The sequence below is a fragment of the Microchirus variegatus genome (assembly GCF_963457635.1).
Source record: "Microchirus variegatus genome assembly, chromosome: 17".
In the NCBI taxonomy this organism is placed as follows: Eukaryota; Metazoa; Chordata; class Actinopteri; order Pleuronectiformes; family Soleidae; genus Microchirus; species Microchirus variegatus.
The window spans coordinates 18,627,679-18,644,510 of record NC_139818.1 but is presented as its reverse complement, the minus strand read 5'-3'; the positions used below and the strand labels follow the sequence as shown (position 1 = coordinate 18,644,510).

The 16,832-nt window shown below is 40.1% G+C and overlaps 1 protein-coding gene across 1 annotated transcript; it reads left to right on the top strand.

Moving 5' to 3' along the window:
* Window positions 1–5,089: 5,089 nt before the first annotated feature.
* Window positions 5,090–15,238, top strand: grb7 (growth factor receptor bound protein 7; the record flags this gene model as incomplete). The annotated part of the gene is made up of 14 exons (XM_083904344.1): window positions 5,090–5,259; window positions 6,577–6,703; window positions 9,348–9,504; window positions 9,581–9,702; window positions 10,408–10,482; window positions 11,618–11,755; window positions 11,855–11,965; window positions 12,095–12,193; window positions 12,298–12,402; window positions 12,462–12,578; window positions 13,370–13,427; window positions 13,532–13,619; window positions 14,892–14,985; window positions 15,092–15,238. 14 exons carry the CDS (start codon window positions 5,090–5,092, stop codon window positions 15,236–15,238), a joined length of 1,608 nt encoding a protein of 535 aa, XP_083760470.1.
* Window positions 15,239–16,832: the final 1,594 nt, after the last annotated feature.

Below are 16,832 nucleotides of genomic sequence, written 5' to 3'. Positions count from 1 at the left end.
CATGTGTAATGATTGTATTGTGGTCTTCTTCAATTGTCAACGGTGTTTCTGAATCACTAGTCAAGTTTGTTTTGAATTACTAGCTAGTCGTAGCCGATGCTATCCCGGCGTTCCTTTCGTAAGTGGTTAGCTAGCTGCTATCGCTATTTTTTTTTAACATTAACAAATTGTGCCGGAGTGCACAGTTACGTCTTCAGGACAGAACAGGAGATTCTGTCCCCGCTCTCCTCCGCTCTGTCTGCGAGCAGCTTTCTCCCTCTGCACCGTGTGTGTGTGTGTGTGTGTGTGGCTATGGTAATGCAGCGGGTCTGCAGTCGCTGTAACTGTGTGTGTGAACACTCCTCACAGCGTCGCCGCCGATGTCTTTGTAGCAGCTGACAGTCGTAAAAACAGAAAAATAGCCCAGGCAACAGACATTACTTGTGAGGACGGCATTTTTGGATTGTTACATCAACAAGCATCGCATCGGCTTGTTGATGAAGCAGTCCGCGAGCGTCAAGTCCGGACGACGTGATGACGTAATGGAGGTGTGTCTCATTTCTTAGGGGAACGTTCGTACCCCTCGCTCCCTCAACTCTGTTTTGAGGGCCAAGGGGAACTCTGACAAAGGGGTAGGGGGAAGGGGGAGGGCTAAGGGGTGGTATTGGGATTCAGCCTAAGACCGTCCCTATTAACTATGTTGAATTCCTTTGGTTCCTTTCTCCATGAAAGGATTTATTTGCACAAACATTTTAGTATAATGCTATAAATATAGTTTGAAATGTAAGCAATATGAGCACTATAACTTAATTTATTTTGATTCCTTCAGCTGCACAAATGATTTTGTTTTAATCTGCAGTAAAATATGATCTCTCTATATTTAAACAATTACTAATTTGTGAGATTTAACCCAAGTTTCATCATTTTATGTCCGAAAGCTGGTGGTGGTTTGTCTCACTTCTAGGTCAGAAAACCATTTGTTCTCAATGAATAATTGAATCAGTGTAAAATGTCTGCGTTTTAAATTGTTGCATTGATGCGTCTTTTTCATGCATCCAGGGGCCAAACGAGCTGTGAATGTTTAACTCGCACCGAGACCCAGAGGCTGATATTAAACTTCACATGAGTCAAAGAGAAGGAAAAACAAGGTTTTCCTCCAGGTGATCCGAGTCGAACACTAGGTGGAGACAAACACTCATTGGTGCTCTACTTAAAAGTTGATGGTGGAGTCTCTTTGTGGAAACTTGTGAACACTCTTCAACCAATAGTTGGTGGAAAATAATGAAATAAATAATAGTTATTAGAAGTCATAAATAATTATTATAGATATTATTACTTATATATTGTTACTGAAAATAAAACTAGAAAATTATAATAAAAATACTAATTCTAAGGCATATTAATTATAAAAATATGTAACCACAATATGAGCAAAAAAACCCCCACAAGCAGCCTTTGTTGGAAGGATTGAAAAGTAGACTGCTTACAGAATACATGTAGTATTTATATTTATTGAATATACTAACACATCTATTTTTTGGTTAATTATATATAAAAAAAAAAAAATTCTTTATTTATTGATGGAATATGCTAAATGTTAAGTCATTAAAGTTAAAAAAACAACCAAATAAAACGAGAGGGGGCGGAGCAACACAGCACACCTGACGGACAGGCTCCTCCCCCTGCCTCCCGTCTCCACACACAGACTACTACTGGCACATTGTCACACAAGCACGGGCATCTCGTCTTGTTTGAAACACTTAAAGAAAAGGAAAAAAAGAAGATTAGAAACGCACAAACATCTTCTAGTGTCACACCCGGGAGTAACAGGATGACTGACAGTTGAAACCTGCCCAGGAACAGGCCGCTGTTTACAGGTGAGACCTCCTCAACCTCACTCTTTTACCTGATGCTAACTAGCTTGTCCGAACAGGTGCAGGCTGGTTGTTAACCGCGAAAACAAGGCTAGCATAAAGACACCGAGTACGCCGACGTGAGGACAAACGTAATACTATTTTAGTTTCACTGCAGTTGAGTTGTTTTGTAGTAGTGTTTGTCGCCAGGACTTTGTTCAGAAACACGCGAGTAATAAGTGAGTTTCGCTGTGACGTTTGGCGCTGTGACGACACACTAGCCTGGATACCAGGCAGGTATAAGTGGTGACCTTAACTTTACAGATATATTTGTGCTACAGGAATCATAGTAAGATTGACCAGGTCAGTTTCCTGCTTAAATAAAGGTTAAAATAAATAAAAAAGGTATTGGGGACCAAGGTGGATGAGTTAAGGGTGAGCTGTGAATTGAATGGACTGGGTGATATTAGTATTCTGATAAACTGTGTTGACATTTTGGCATTGGGTTAGTCATTAATGTCATTAATTTGTCATTAATGATGGTTTGTTTTATCCCTCAAATGCAGAGAAAATTACAATTGGTGTTGCCCAAACCTCAAAATGAAGAGTTTTTCTTTTAGTCCTAACCCTAAAGTCACTGAACAGGAAATAAACTAGGAACTACTTAAACTGCAGTGCACCATTTAAATCTATCAAAATGTTAGTTGCATCCAAACTGCTGTCAAAGGATTGACGCAATGATTATAACACTACCAGCCCTCAAAGCAGTCTCTCTCTTTATCAATAAAGCAAACTAAACTAGCAATGCTTAGATCTTGTGTCGCCTGGCAACGCCCCTACGCTGCACACAGGAAGTGAGTCGTTTAATGTAACGCCAGGTCAAGTTGTTACTGTAAACGCAACGAAGCGCCCACAGAAAGTTTCGGAAGTGAATTCTACTGCTCCAAAAACTTTTTCATGAGATGAGCTGCCACTGTATACCCACAAAAGCTCCCTCACTCAGTCTCTTCTCATAGAAATGTAAAAAACAAGCAAAAATCAACAACAGCAACAACAGTTATGAAAATGGTGATTATTTTAGTCATCGGTCAATAATCAATGAACCATTACGTCCCTTTCGATGTACACTGTCCATTATTTATGACATCTCCACCTGCATTAATATGAAGTTTTCATGGTAAACTGAATTGTGTGTTTATGTTTTGACTAGTTTTACTAAACGGGTCACCTCAGCGTCTTGGAGCAGGTTATTTTTACCTTTTGTCATTGTAGATTTAATAAATGACTCAGTTAATTAAAAACAAATGCAACTCATGCATAGATAATGAACATAATCATTAGGTGCAGACCATGTAATTATGCGGTTGGGTTCTTGTAATTAGGTGCGCTGATGTTAGTGGCGTGACTACAGATGGCTCAATACCACCTTTTTTTTCCCCACAAGCTGTAGTTTCTACCAAATACCTAAATATGCTTTTTTAATATTTCCAAATGACTGTCAGTAACACATTTGTGAAGGATGAATTCAACACCTAGCCCGAAGCAGTCACTTCCAAAAAACACAATCCATAACTTTAATAACATTAGCATATATTATTGCAGCATGACTCAGCTAAACGGCTGACATTATTACTGCAGCATATGCGATTTTGCAATAGTCATTTCCAACTCCTCACCTGTTGTGCATACATCAATGTATGTGTACTGCAAATAGTGTGCTGAGAAAAGAGGAAATGCTCAGATTTTGTTCTCGCCTGGAGCAGCAGGCCAGGCAGTCAGTTTTGTGTCTCTTAGTGGTTATGTTGTGTGTCTGTCTGCCGTAGCTGTGAGTCGCTCTGTGGTTGTGTTGGCCCTGTTGTTTGTCTTTGTGGTCGTTGTGTCTGAGGTTTTTGTAAGTCTCCGCTGTCCCGTTGTGTTTCTTGTTGTGAGTGGCTGAACTTTTTTGCATACAGTTTGCATGTCTTTGTGGTCTTTTTGAGTCTATGTTTCATATTGTGTCTTTTTGTCTTCATGTTGTGTCTCTGTGCTTTTTGTTGAGTCTCTTTCTGATCAGTTTGTGTTGCTTTGGAGTCTTATTGAGTCTCTGTCATTGACCTCTGCCAAGGAGGTATATGTTTTCGCCAGAGTTTGTCTGTCTGTTAGCAACATAATTCGAAAGGTCACAGACGGATTTGGATTACATTTTCAGGACATGTATGCATTGGGACCAGGAACAAGTGATTAAATTTTGGGCATGAGCTCTAGATTCTAGCACTATTATTATTATCGGTATTTTGTAGACACTGAGCTGCCTTGGCGGAGGTCTGCGCTCTCTCCGAGTGCTTTTCTAGTTATAATAATGTATCTTAGTGGTTTTACCAACTTTTATCATGGTTGAGTCTCTTTGGTAACATCTTTGGTGTCTCTTTTGTGATCTTTTTGTTGTCACTTTGCATCTCCTTGTGGTAATTTCTGTTGGTTTTAAAACAACTATCAGTTTAGTGTGTGTTGTAAAGTGAATTTTGATAGAGGTAAAGTAAAGTGAGGTAGAACAGGTCAACATAGACATGGTGGTTCAATTCGACCAATTTGGATTCATATAGTTCTGAGTTGTCTTTAGTCAGAGCGACAAGTACTGATAAAACTGAACTCATCATTAAAGTCTTAGAAAGTAGTCTAATTTTACTTGTCGTGTCAGAAGTGAAGGGAATAATCACGACACACTCAGAGCAGCAGGCATTCGTTAATGTGTGTCTTGGAAATGTTTTACTCAGCACCTCCTGTTAGATTTAGTCTATTTCCAGCGCCAGAGATTAGAATCAGTTGCGTCATTGTAGTTGTTGTGTCATTGTGTGTTTAATTTTATATTTAGGTGCTCCACACAGCGAGAAGGTCACCGGTTGAACAGAAACTGCCTCTTCTTTATGCCTCTGGTTACGTTTTTTACAGCTGAAACAGGTATTGAGTCAGCGCTGAAGAAGGAAATAATTTCTGTGGAACTCAGAACTGCAGCAGTGCTTTAACAGCTGAACATATGGCATATATTTCAGCAGTTAATGCACGTGGAAGCTAAGTAGAGCTGCAACTAACGATTCGTTTGGTAATCGATTAATCTGTCGATTAATTTCTCGATTAAACAATGAATGGTTTGGTTCAGAAAATGTCAGAAAATGTTAAAAAACATTGATCAATGACGATGTTCTCCAATGTCTTGTTTTTTCCACAAACCAAAATGATTCAGTTTTTAATTTCTTTGTTATGTCTCTCCCTCAGGTAACATGATGGAAGTGGCAGGTCCTTGGACAGAAGTATTTGAGAGCTCGGAGAGGATGGACAAGTCCAATGGAGCGGACACGTTGTTGGGGAGCTCCACTCTGACTCTGGCTCCTCTGGTTGCGGATTCACCGTCCGTTCGCCGCTCCCAGCCCATCCTCATCACCTCCAGCAGGTATGACTGACACACACAGAAACACGGCATTGTCCACTGTGAGAGGAAGCTGCTGAGGTTGTTCAGTGTGTGTTTAGTACAAGGGCACAGACTTAAGTGGACATGAGTCAGTGGAAGTAGTAGTTATTGACTCAAGCCAGTGACTCAGCCTCAGGCCTCAAGTCATCTGATGTTTAAAAGAAGTTTCTATTATACTGACGACTGTCCCAGATACTCCCAGTCTTAAAGATACAAGTAATAAAGCTGTCATTGCAGAAATAGGCTGGGTGTTTGCTCTGCCATCACAGACACTGGGTAAAGTTGTGCAGTTGTTACACCTAATTTATAATATAGGCAATTATACTTTTTCAGAAACAATGGTGATGTCTTTCTGACAATTTTTTTTTGGCATTTAGGAGATTTTGTGATTAAGTATACTTACTGAAGAAGCCACAACAGTGTGGTAGTTTGACTTAAGTTTAAATCAATAGGATTGCTCCCACTATATGCGGTGGCCATTTCTTCAACTTTTGCCTCATATTCTGCCATTTGTTTGCTCAACAACTAGTTTCACATACTTCAACATAGAAACTGAATTCTAACTTCAAAAGCTTCAGCTCAATGCAAACATTGTTGCTTGTATATTATGATTGGAATATTATATTATAATTTATATATAATTTCTGAATTATTCAAGGTCTTGTTTTTCACAGTTTTTCCTATTAAAATGAATTGAAACTTCAGATACTTACTAGCGCCACATACTTTAATGTATGTTTTTTTCGAAATGTTCACAGAAAGCGTGACTTTAATCAGCTACTTCATGACACGTACTTCCTACTACAGTTACAGTTGAAAATAAATGGGATTTTCAGCCTGTTCCAGAATTTTCCATTGGGTGTGTGTGTATTCCCTGGAAGGTTCAGAGATAGAGTGGATGACGTCACACACTAGAGTGCAGACAGGGGTTGCTATAATAGTTGGTTTAATGGAATGTTTTCATCCAAACCACAGCGAGTTATGATTAAGTGTTGTTAGATGTCTGAGTTGGTGTCCCAAGTCACGGCCTAGATATAGTTGTGCAATTAAAACTGGATTTTATTGCCTACTTTTATTAATTTATTGTGTGTCATTCATTCATTAGACAAGGTCACAAATGAACAGATGATTGTTCACTGGTAAATATCATAAAAACAGGACTGAATGATGGATTTGTTGGTGCAATGAGTTTCATGATTAGTTGAAAGTAAGAGCAATTATGCAAACTTAACTCCTTGAATAACACTCCTGCTTCTGACCTGCTCTTTTTTTTTTTTTTATCCTGTTGACTTCTTCCAGGGGGAAAACAGTAGATCACTTCTCTTCCTCTGTCCCGTCTATACCCAACCCATTTCCTGAGCTGTGTAGCCCGTCCAAGTCTCCCGTCCTCAATAATTCACTTCCACCAACGTCAAGTGACAAACATGTAAGTCTGAACTTTATTAGCAAGTAGCAGCTGCTTCACCTGACCCACTTCTATTTCACCTTGTTAGTTTCAGTTTTACAGCTGCCTCACCCTAATCAATCCTCCTCCAGAAGTCTGCTGATAACCTGTATTGTTGGCACTGTCGGCTAATCTGTCAAAAACAACAACAAACAAGCCAAGAAATGTTGTCCGAGTAAACAAATGTATACAAATGCACCCTGAACACATTTTGCATGACTATATTTGTGAGTTGTTTTTCCACCTTAAATATGAAGCAATTAACAAGGATCTAGCTAACTAACAAGCTAACTTTAGCTAACTAGCCAGAGTCACAGGCAAGCTGGATGGGTCTGATAGGTTTTTATTTCCGCAATGGGACCAGTTAGTCTCACAGGATTATCATTATTATTATTATTATTATGTGGTGGTAATCCCATCACACCTGCCCTGGTCTGACAGGTGTTAATTTGCAAGTGGATCCTTTTAATGTGTGTAAACCTGTCTGCCAGCGCTTAAAGGTGCAGGTTAGCTGCTGCGATTGTGTCTGACAGGTGACCTGTGTTTCCATGCCAACGCAACCTTATTTTGACTGCCAAACACAACCAGAGTAAACATTATCTGTCATCACAGGTGCATGGCACTGCGCCCCAGGGGAGCTTTGTGTACAGTATGCAATGATGAAATAGTTGATGATTTCTGAGGTCATTTGTGTTCAACTTCATTGCTTTTGATGATGCATTAAATACAACGATCTATTGTGAAATAAGCGAAACAGCAAGAGTTCAAAGAGTTCAAACTTGAGTAACCAGAAATAGATTTGATCATTTTGAACCCCCTAGAATTCTGCAGCTAGGGCCCAAGTGACATTCCATTTAAATATGCTAATCTAAATCTAATATACAGGATTCTTTTGGAAATGGTTCTAAAATGTTTTCCCCATATTTAAAACAGGGAACAGTTTTTACGATGTAATTCTACCACAGTCAGTATCGATTGATTAAATCTATCAAATGAGCTTCTTCTTCTTTACATGTATTCAGCGCATCTCTTCATTAAAATATAAGCGTTTTATAAATTTAACCCAAAACAATAGGCCAACTAAAATGAATACAGCATGCCCCCATCTGCTCTCTGTTTTTTTTACTCTTTTACTTTGAACCACCAGCTGTACACGCCAGTGCACAGCTGGTGGTTGGTTGTTTTTATTTGGAAACGCTTGATTTGACTGATGATGATGACTCATTTATTATGAAAACCAAAATCATCATCAGTTACTGGTTTTCAATTAGCTACCCACCTATTTCCAGTGAGCTGCTAGCCAAACATGCAGAAATGTCTGAATAGGTTACCAACAGTATTGACTGGTGACAGTCTTATGGCGGTATAGTGGCTAGCAGTGTTGCCTTGCAGCAAAAAGCCCGGGTTTGCTACCTTGGTCTGACCAAGGGCCTTTCTGCATTGAGTATGGATCTTCTCCTGAAATATTCAGCCTCACCATTTGCATTTTATGCCATGTTGAATCCCTCAGGACTAATCCATTGATTGGGTGACCCTGACCTGAGCGTCCACATAGCTTTGGCAATGTGTTGTACCTCAGAATCAGAAGTAGGTGATGAAGCATGAAATCTCCAAACAATTTCTACCTAAATTAACTTAAAGTGACATTATTGTGTCTTTGTGTGTTGTTGTCCTGTACAATTAAGTTTTGTGAACTATATAATCAGTTTTTCACTATATGTTGTTTTATACCATAAAACGTGTGACATGTGAATCTGATGAAATTCTTTTAGCATCTGATTTTGTCTCCACTGTTGTGACACTGTTTCTTTGTGTTCTGAGCTCATAAAATGTAAAAGTTCTGGGTATAGAGAAACACATTCCTTCTGCTTCCCATTGCTCGTAATAAGAGCAAGGGGAAGTTATAATAATGAACCCACTCATGAGTCAAAGTGGACTGACCGGATATTGAACTGCTGCAAGGTTTCCACACAAAGAATGTCCCCCCCCCCACACACCTACCTGGTATATACTTAACCATTATTTGTCCAGTCTGACTCCAGAACTCGCCCAACCAGTCGAGGTTTGTTGATTGACAGGGTTCTGGTTGGGCAGGTTGGTTTTCCTCTTCAGTCTGACACAGCATGGTTTGAATCCAGCAGCACACTCGCTGAATCACTCTGATTGTCCTGACCCCTGAATAACCTGCACCCAGTTCACCTCCGCAAGCACCAGGGACACATGCGCAGCTGCAATTACAGACGAGTAGAACAAAGGAGGAGGATTTATTTCATTACCAGTTAGAAACAAAGACGCTGTTTGTTTTTTGAAAACAAAACCCACTTAACGATTGATTATTAATAGCCTTTATTGCCACCCTATAAGACAGCTCAAACTGAATTAGACATTAAACATGTAATTGGTGTAATTTTAAGTTTTTCTAATGAGGAAATGTAGGAGATTGTAGAGTAGCTTTTCACCGCATTGCTCTACAATTAGCAAGAGTTTCACCAGCCTCGTCTTTGAGTGTGAAGACTTATTAGCTCAACCGTGACTGTGTCTGCACTGCACAAGCTGTTGCTGGTGTCACATTTTGCCTCGCAACTCTCAAAACTCTTTCTCTGCTCTTCCATGCCGTTTTAATCAGCTGATCAAAGTGTACGGGGAGGACAACCACAGCAGGTCAGTGTGGGTTTCTCCAAGAGCCACAGCCAGAGAGGTGTGCCACACGCTGGTCCAGACGGCTCACTGCAGTGACCAGGAAAACTGGGCTCTCCTGGAACTCCATCCCACTCTCGGCCTCGGTAAGCGCTAAAATAATCAAGTTAAATTCAAGTTTAATAAACATAAATGCTCATACATGCTCTTCCATCTCCTCAGAGAGGTGCCTGGAGGACCATGAGGTCCCGCTGGAGGTCCAGTCCACCTGGTCTCTCAAGGGTGACACGAGGCTCGTCTTCTGCAAGAACTATGCCAAGTACGAGTTCTTCAGGAAACCAGTGGTACGCAGCCTGAAGTTTGTTAAAGCTCCTCAAAATGAACAAAATGCTCAAGGTTTGACAGGAGAACATATTAGATGCGGTAGATAGTTGACAGAGGCTTACGCCATTGGCAGGTGCTGATCCTTAATAAATAATAATTGGCAGGTTGCCAGTACGCCACGTTTGTCACATGGGCTTTTAAACATAGTTGACAGTTTCCTCTGAGAACTGGTTTTGACAAAGTATATGAAACTGTTGAAGGATTTACCACATTATACTCATAAAGTTAGCCTTAGACTTCCAGTATGTGCGTGTGTTGCACAGCTTTCCTTTGAAAATGGGTCACTTAAAGCTTCAGGATAATGGCTATTGTTTTTTTTTGTTTGTTTTTTTTATCTTAACATCTTATTCTATTCTATTCTACTAAAATGACATGGATTGAGATTTTTCCTACATAAGGTGTTAATACGTGCTTAATATTTACTAATAAAGGGCTAGTATGCTACTTATGTGTGTGTTAGTAAGCACCTAGTTAATGGTAAAGAGAACGTGGTTCCTGCTGGGTGTGTAGTCGAGATAATTATAGTCCAAAGCAGAATGACTAATCGGCTCATCATGTGAAAGTATTGTAGGTGGAAGCCGCTTCTTTGTCTTGTAAATGAGTCTTTTTCTTGTTAAGCGGCGTTTTTTCACGACAATGCTTTGCTTCCTTCGTCTTCTTCGCAGCTCTTTTTCCCAGAGAGCATGATCTCTGACAGTGCAGACGTCAGCAAGGGCATGACATCGTCGGAGCTCATTCAGGTAAGATGTGTGACATCAGAAGCTCAGTCGCTAATGAATTACGTATCACAATTTATTTGAATTTCTATAGTTAAAGTTTTGATCAATTTAAATTGATAAAACACACCCTCCTACATAGGGGACACAGTCCTTTTAGGATTATTCCCACAGATATTTTCCGCTCAAAAGCTCCCATGCCGAAAGTTTGATAGCTGCCACACTTGTGCCTGTTTAACCTTGGTTTCACCTCTAGTCGTCGTGACTTTTGGGCTGTAAAATTTAAGGAGTTACCTAATGAGACCAGGGTTATGGCTGCAATGAAAAGGGCTGAAGAACAGTAACCTTTTTTTTTATTTTGGGGACATTATTTTTGTCCTTGTGCAGGGAAATGAAGGGATCTGGTCTCCGGTTAAGAAGTGACTGATGTGGTTTTGGCTGATTTTGAGCAAAGTATTTTTTTTATTTTATAGAAAATATGTAGAAACTGTAACTATATCCCAAGTCAATGTCTTAAAAATGTCTAATTTTGTCCCACCGTCCAATCAAAACTCTAAGAAAATAAATTCTCGCAAGAGTTGCTTATGAGAAACTGGCAGCTAGTTAGCATCTAACAGCCACAGTAGCTTCTCAGCAATGTGTGGCTAGCTTCTTACCATCTAGTAACTAGAATTGTCTATCAGTTTGCATTGTTGGCAACTAGTAGAGAGATTCTTATCTTTTTTTTATCAACTAGCATATTTTTTTTTAACAACTCGTTACCATCTAGTAACTCGATTTTCTCTTTTTAGCAACTACTAGCTTGGGTTGTTGATTCTTAGCAACTTGTAGCTAAACCATTGGCTTTTTAAGAACTAGCATGTAGCTTCTCGTTGACTTACCTATTGAACAAATTCAAAACTAATTTAAAGCCCCCATTGATCAGTTTAGCTGCAACATGAGGCTAAAGTGTGTGTGTTGCAGGAAACTGTGTTATTTTGTGATGACCATAACATGCAAATGAGCTGCCATTTGTGCACATAACTGGCTTAAAGTAAATGTTTCCTTTTGAAAAGCTGCTTTTTAAATGTCCAATTTCACCTTTTCCCTTACAACTCGTCTTTGTGCCTTTGAATATTTAATAATATGTAAATAATGAGATTTGTGTGTGCTTTTGCAGAACCTGCTGAGGTCTGGGACGTGTCCAGAAATCCAGGGTTTCCTGCACGTGAAAGAACCCAGTCGTAAGGCCTGGAAGAAGGTCTACTTCTTCCTCCGTCGCTCTGGACTCTATTGCTCCTCCAAGGGCTCGTCCAAGGTTAGCAAAGCTTTCTGTTTTAATCACAGCTGGTGGATTTTACAGCGTCCTTGTTGTGAAACAGTACTGACTTTATATGTGCACTTGACGATGTCCCAGGAGCCTCGGCATCTGCAGTATGTGGCTGATCTGGAAGATTTGAACGTGTACACGGTGGTGAACAGTCGTAAACTGTACGGGGCACCTACAGACTTCACTTTCTGCATCAAGGTATCCACTTCTTCAGGGGCCTGACTGAAAAGAAAGACTAAAAATGTTGCGTCAGGACCTTGTAGAACTGATCTGATTTAACTCTCGCAACTTTTGGGAACATACAGTACAGTCGTTTTGTTTGCACAGCCCTCTAGGAAACCCGTGCGTGCTCAGGACCTGAAGATCCTGTGTGCCGACAGCGAGCAGACGAGAACTTGTTGGACATCTGCCTTCAGGCTGTTCAAGGTTTGACATCAGTTCTACAATACAAAATGTTGCTTTCTCATTTCTCTATTTTAATTGTCATGTGTATGTCTTCACTGTAAATCCTTTCTTCTGTGTGCGCTCAGTATGGGAAGCAGCTTCAGTGCAACTATCAGTTGTCCAAGTTGGCTCCGCGAAGCCTGGAAGGAGGCAACCTCACGGAAAACAAAGTGAGCTCATCAGACACGCAGGTGTGGAGTGTATCGTCTCACTTTTATGTTGTTTTAAACGCTCTCTTTGTCTCTCTCAGTCAAGGTCAGAGGCCAGCCTGGTGGCCATGGACTTCTCAGGAAAGGCTGGAGGACGGGTCATCCAGAATGCAACGGAGGCCCAGAATGCAGAGAGGGAGGAGGGACAAGCCTGGAGGGTGAGGATGGATCTATTTTTGACTGATAATTCTGGTATTTAGTACAACACAACACAAATGACATGCCTCCGGGTCAAGAAACGTCATCTGGCAAATGATTTGTATCAAGCTGTCAACAGAAAACTGATATTATCAGTGGTTTACAGTGGTTTAGTCAAAGAGTTGCCCGTTCACATAACCAGCATCCACAGAGACACATCATCATCATTCAGGCTATTGATGAGCGAATACAATTTAAAAACCTTTTTTTCCAGGTGAAAATGAAAGTGAAATGTATGTGTCTGGCAGAAAAGAGCTGAGCCCACGAGTCACTCTATAAAAATGTAATGGATGTTCTCATAAGAAAAGGCTGATTGTGTTTCTCAACCCATTTGACTTATAAACCTGCTGAGACCAGCTTAGTACGTTATGTTCTTTTAAAAGCAAATTTAAGACACCATTTCAACTAAGTGTTCTTTTATACAAGGCTTTTTTTTTTTTTACTGGCAGAGATTTGGGTGGAATTTAACACCCAGAGTAAATGTTAAGCAAAATAAAAACCTAGCATTTCTCCTTGTTTGTTGTTCCTCTCATCTATAAAGAAACTTTACCAAACATAGTGAACTTTAACAATCAATCCTACCTTTAAAATAAAATGTCAAGACTAGCAGCACCTTATCATACCAGTTGAAAGATCTACAAATCAGATCTACAAAATCTGACCTAATGTTGCAATCAAGCGTTCCTTTTAAGAGGAAGATGACATACAACGATCTACCATAGTGCCATGTTTTCTGTTGTTCTTTTCACAGAGGAGGGAAGCCCTCAGGTGCAGCCTTCCCAACCTGAGCGCCGGTGCGAGACCGACATGTAAGTGCACGCGTGAACAGACAAAAACAAAAGGATGATTATACAAATGTTAATGACTCACTCTGGCTCCTCCTGTTTGTCTGTCTGTCTGTGTTTGACTGCAGCCATCCACAGGAGTCAGCCGTGGTTTCATGGCGGCGTGTCCAGAAAGGAAGCACAGAGACTGATAGAGAAGCAGGGGCTGGTCGATGGGTGAGTGAAGGAGTCGTATTTAAGAACCATTTTCCTCGCGGCCTGTATCTCAAAGAATGTGTCATTTATAAAGGGTTGACTGGTATGGGTTTTTCCGTGGCTGATGTCAGCGTTGAACTTTAGAAATTAATAGCTGTGTTATGTTTCTTTCTTCCTCCTTCTGATGAAATTAGATAACTAATTAATCTCACGTTTTGAAGTTCGTTAATCTAGATTCACCGCGACTAAAAGTTTGCTTTTCTTCTAATGACTAAATTAATGAGTCAGACGGTGTGCATTTCAGACACCATTGCTTCTTTTTAAACACAGAACTATGACAGACTCAGACACAGACTCGGGCCTATCGAGTGCCAACCAGTTCATCTTAAAATAAAAGGCTAAACATGGATGACTGCCATCCTGTATGCAACAAGAACATGTGTTAACATCACAACCAAAAAAAATCCACCTGAGAATGTCCTTAGAAACTCAGACATTCACATTCTCAGACAGGTGTTCAAGTGGAAGTCGCCAAGCAGCTGCCGACATATTACGAACACTATCTGTGTCTGATTAGTTTGGTTAGTTTCTTACTTTCTTCTGCGCAAGTCTCAGCAATTAGTCGCTCATCGTCATTTTTTTTGACAGTCAAGGCAACTTCCAGTCATTGTTGATAAATTGTGCCGTGACACCCAGGTCGTTGTCATATTGCAGTAAAACCTTTTGTCGATCGGCTTCTTAAAATGAAACCTCCCGTCCAACAATCCCTCACCGGTCTACATCTTCAGCTACCATCTCGCTGTCTCTCATATCTGACTGACTGACTGCAGCCAAGTAACTGTTTTGCTTGGATAATTTCCGGGTTTCATGTCGGAGGTCAGTGCACACTAGAAGTGTAAACTGCGTAAAGTTATTTTATCACGTTGATCTTGGCTGTATTAATCGCAGCAATTATTGCGTTAACTTTGACAGCCCTAGATAAAATATAACAAATGATACACCACATTGCTGAACTGAACATTTATTGACACCTTTGGACTTTCCAATCTGCATATTAGTGTACACACCTATATTTTTGTACAAAGATAATGTATAAACTAAATATTAGATGCATAAAACCCATACAAATGTAACTTGTGAGCTTTTAGTTGGTACAAAACATGCATAAATAAGTAATATTTGGCCAATGATTAAAAATAATAATCATACCACTTTACAATAACTGGCAAAAGCCTGATTAATGGTGTACCTTGTAGTCCTTTAGGCGGTGGATTACATGTGTGTGTGTTGCAGGATGTTCCTCATCCGTGAGAGTCAGCAGCACGCGCAGTGCTTTGTTCTGTCGCTGTGTTACCAGCTGAAGACCAAACACTACCTGATGATCCCCGTGAGTTCCCCCTTCACTCTCTCTCTCTCATTCTTCCTGGATTAAAGCACACCCGCGCTTTGTGTGTCCCACTGTAACCGTGACTGTCCTCCTCCTGTCTGTGCAGTGTGAGGACGGGGGCAGGAAGTACTTCACCATGGATGACGGTCTGACTCTGTTCATAGATCTCCTGCAGCTAGTGGAGTTCCACCAAATCAACAAGGGCATCCTGCCCGTCTGCCTCAAACACCCGTGCGTCTGTGTCGCACTATAAACCCCGCCCCCCTTCTTCTTCTACGCTGTACAGGCCTGTAAGAAAAAACGTCTCCTCCTGATCATAATCATTCATACGAGGCCTTAAATTCCGTTTTAAAAGTGTGCACTGATATTTAATTAAGCAAAGTCGATAAAGAAACCGTTATTCCCTAAATCACTCGAGCGCCGTTTCAGTGCAAAGGTGCGTCTGAGTGATAGCGTTATCACGTAAGACGTGGACTCGCGGGAATCAGACGTGAAGCATAATTGTCCGCACTTCGTCTCTTTAATATTATTTTAATTATTCTCCACAACGATACGTGTGAGACTCTAGACGTTTTTTGTTTTTTTTATTTTTAATTAACGAGCTGCGGTCCCTCGGGAGGCTGCTTCATTAGCATCACCGGACAGACTTTTAGTGCTTTGGGAGGGGGGGGGGGTGTTTGGAGACGTAGCACTTTTAATAATGGGCACTTTGATTCAGATTCCATACAGTCATGTATGATGATGAGAGCCAGCAGGTGGGGGGGACGTTTGTGATTGCTGCTGCTGCTGCTGCTGCACCAGAATTCATTGTGTCCACTAGAGGGCACTCTGTGTCAAAGCTCAGGAGGAGAAGAAGTCATGGGATTATGTTGTCAGTTGTAATATAAGAGTTTGACTTATAATTTTTTTTTTTTCCTCCGGGTATTAATATTGAAGATAATACTAAAAACATGAAAAAAACAAACCAGGATGCATTTATGTAGCAAATCTTATATCCTCACACTCCTCTCACCGTGTGATGAGTTGTACTTTACCTTCTCACTGTGCCTTTAAAAATAATCTCATCTTAACTAGAACAAACTGTACTCTGTCGAAGTCTTCTCATGCTATATTTGCACAAACGACAGGTGAAGGGGGAGTCTTGTGTTAATATGAGATATTAACATGTGATATCAGGGTTGTTTCTGTGTAAGGTTTAAAGATGTTCACTGGTAGTTGAGATTTAATTTGGCGGTGCTTTACACTCCCGACATCATTTCTTGGGGGGAAAAAAGCAGTTTGAATCTAATGACAGGAAATGCAGAGATACGTTCAGTCTGGGAATAAATAAATAAGAGTTTATAATGATGCGTTTTTGAATTACAAAGTTATTTCCCGGTGACTTCTCTGAAAAGATTCAGACAACAGAAAAACAGTTATTAGCAAGTGAGTTATTTTACCTTGCAGTTAAGTTCCTCTGCGTTCTCTCATGAAGATTTGATGCAAAAAATGCCGTCGGGACACGAAATGCGCAAAACACTTTACGCTGTTGCCATTGTTTGCAATTTTGCAAAAAGCCAGTTTACTCTTAAACCACTTTTTTGTTTTTGTTTTATCAAACGGTTTATTTTATGTCATGTAAATGTGTTGTTTTATATGTTGAATAGTTTCAAATTAAAGTTTTCTAAATTCAAAAGTGTTTTTTTGTAGTTTTTAAATACCCAAAAGTTAAAAGAATATATTTTCATTTCCATTAAGTTTAAAATAGTATATTGAGGACAGTTTACAAATTCTAGGACATTTTAGGGCTGCAACGAATCAATTTTCATAATCTGTCTATTATTTTCTCATTGTTGAGTACTTGTTTG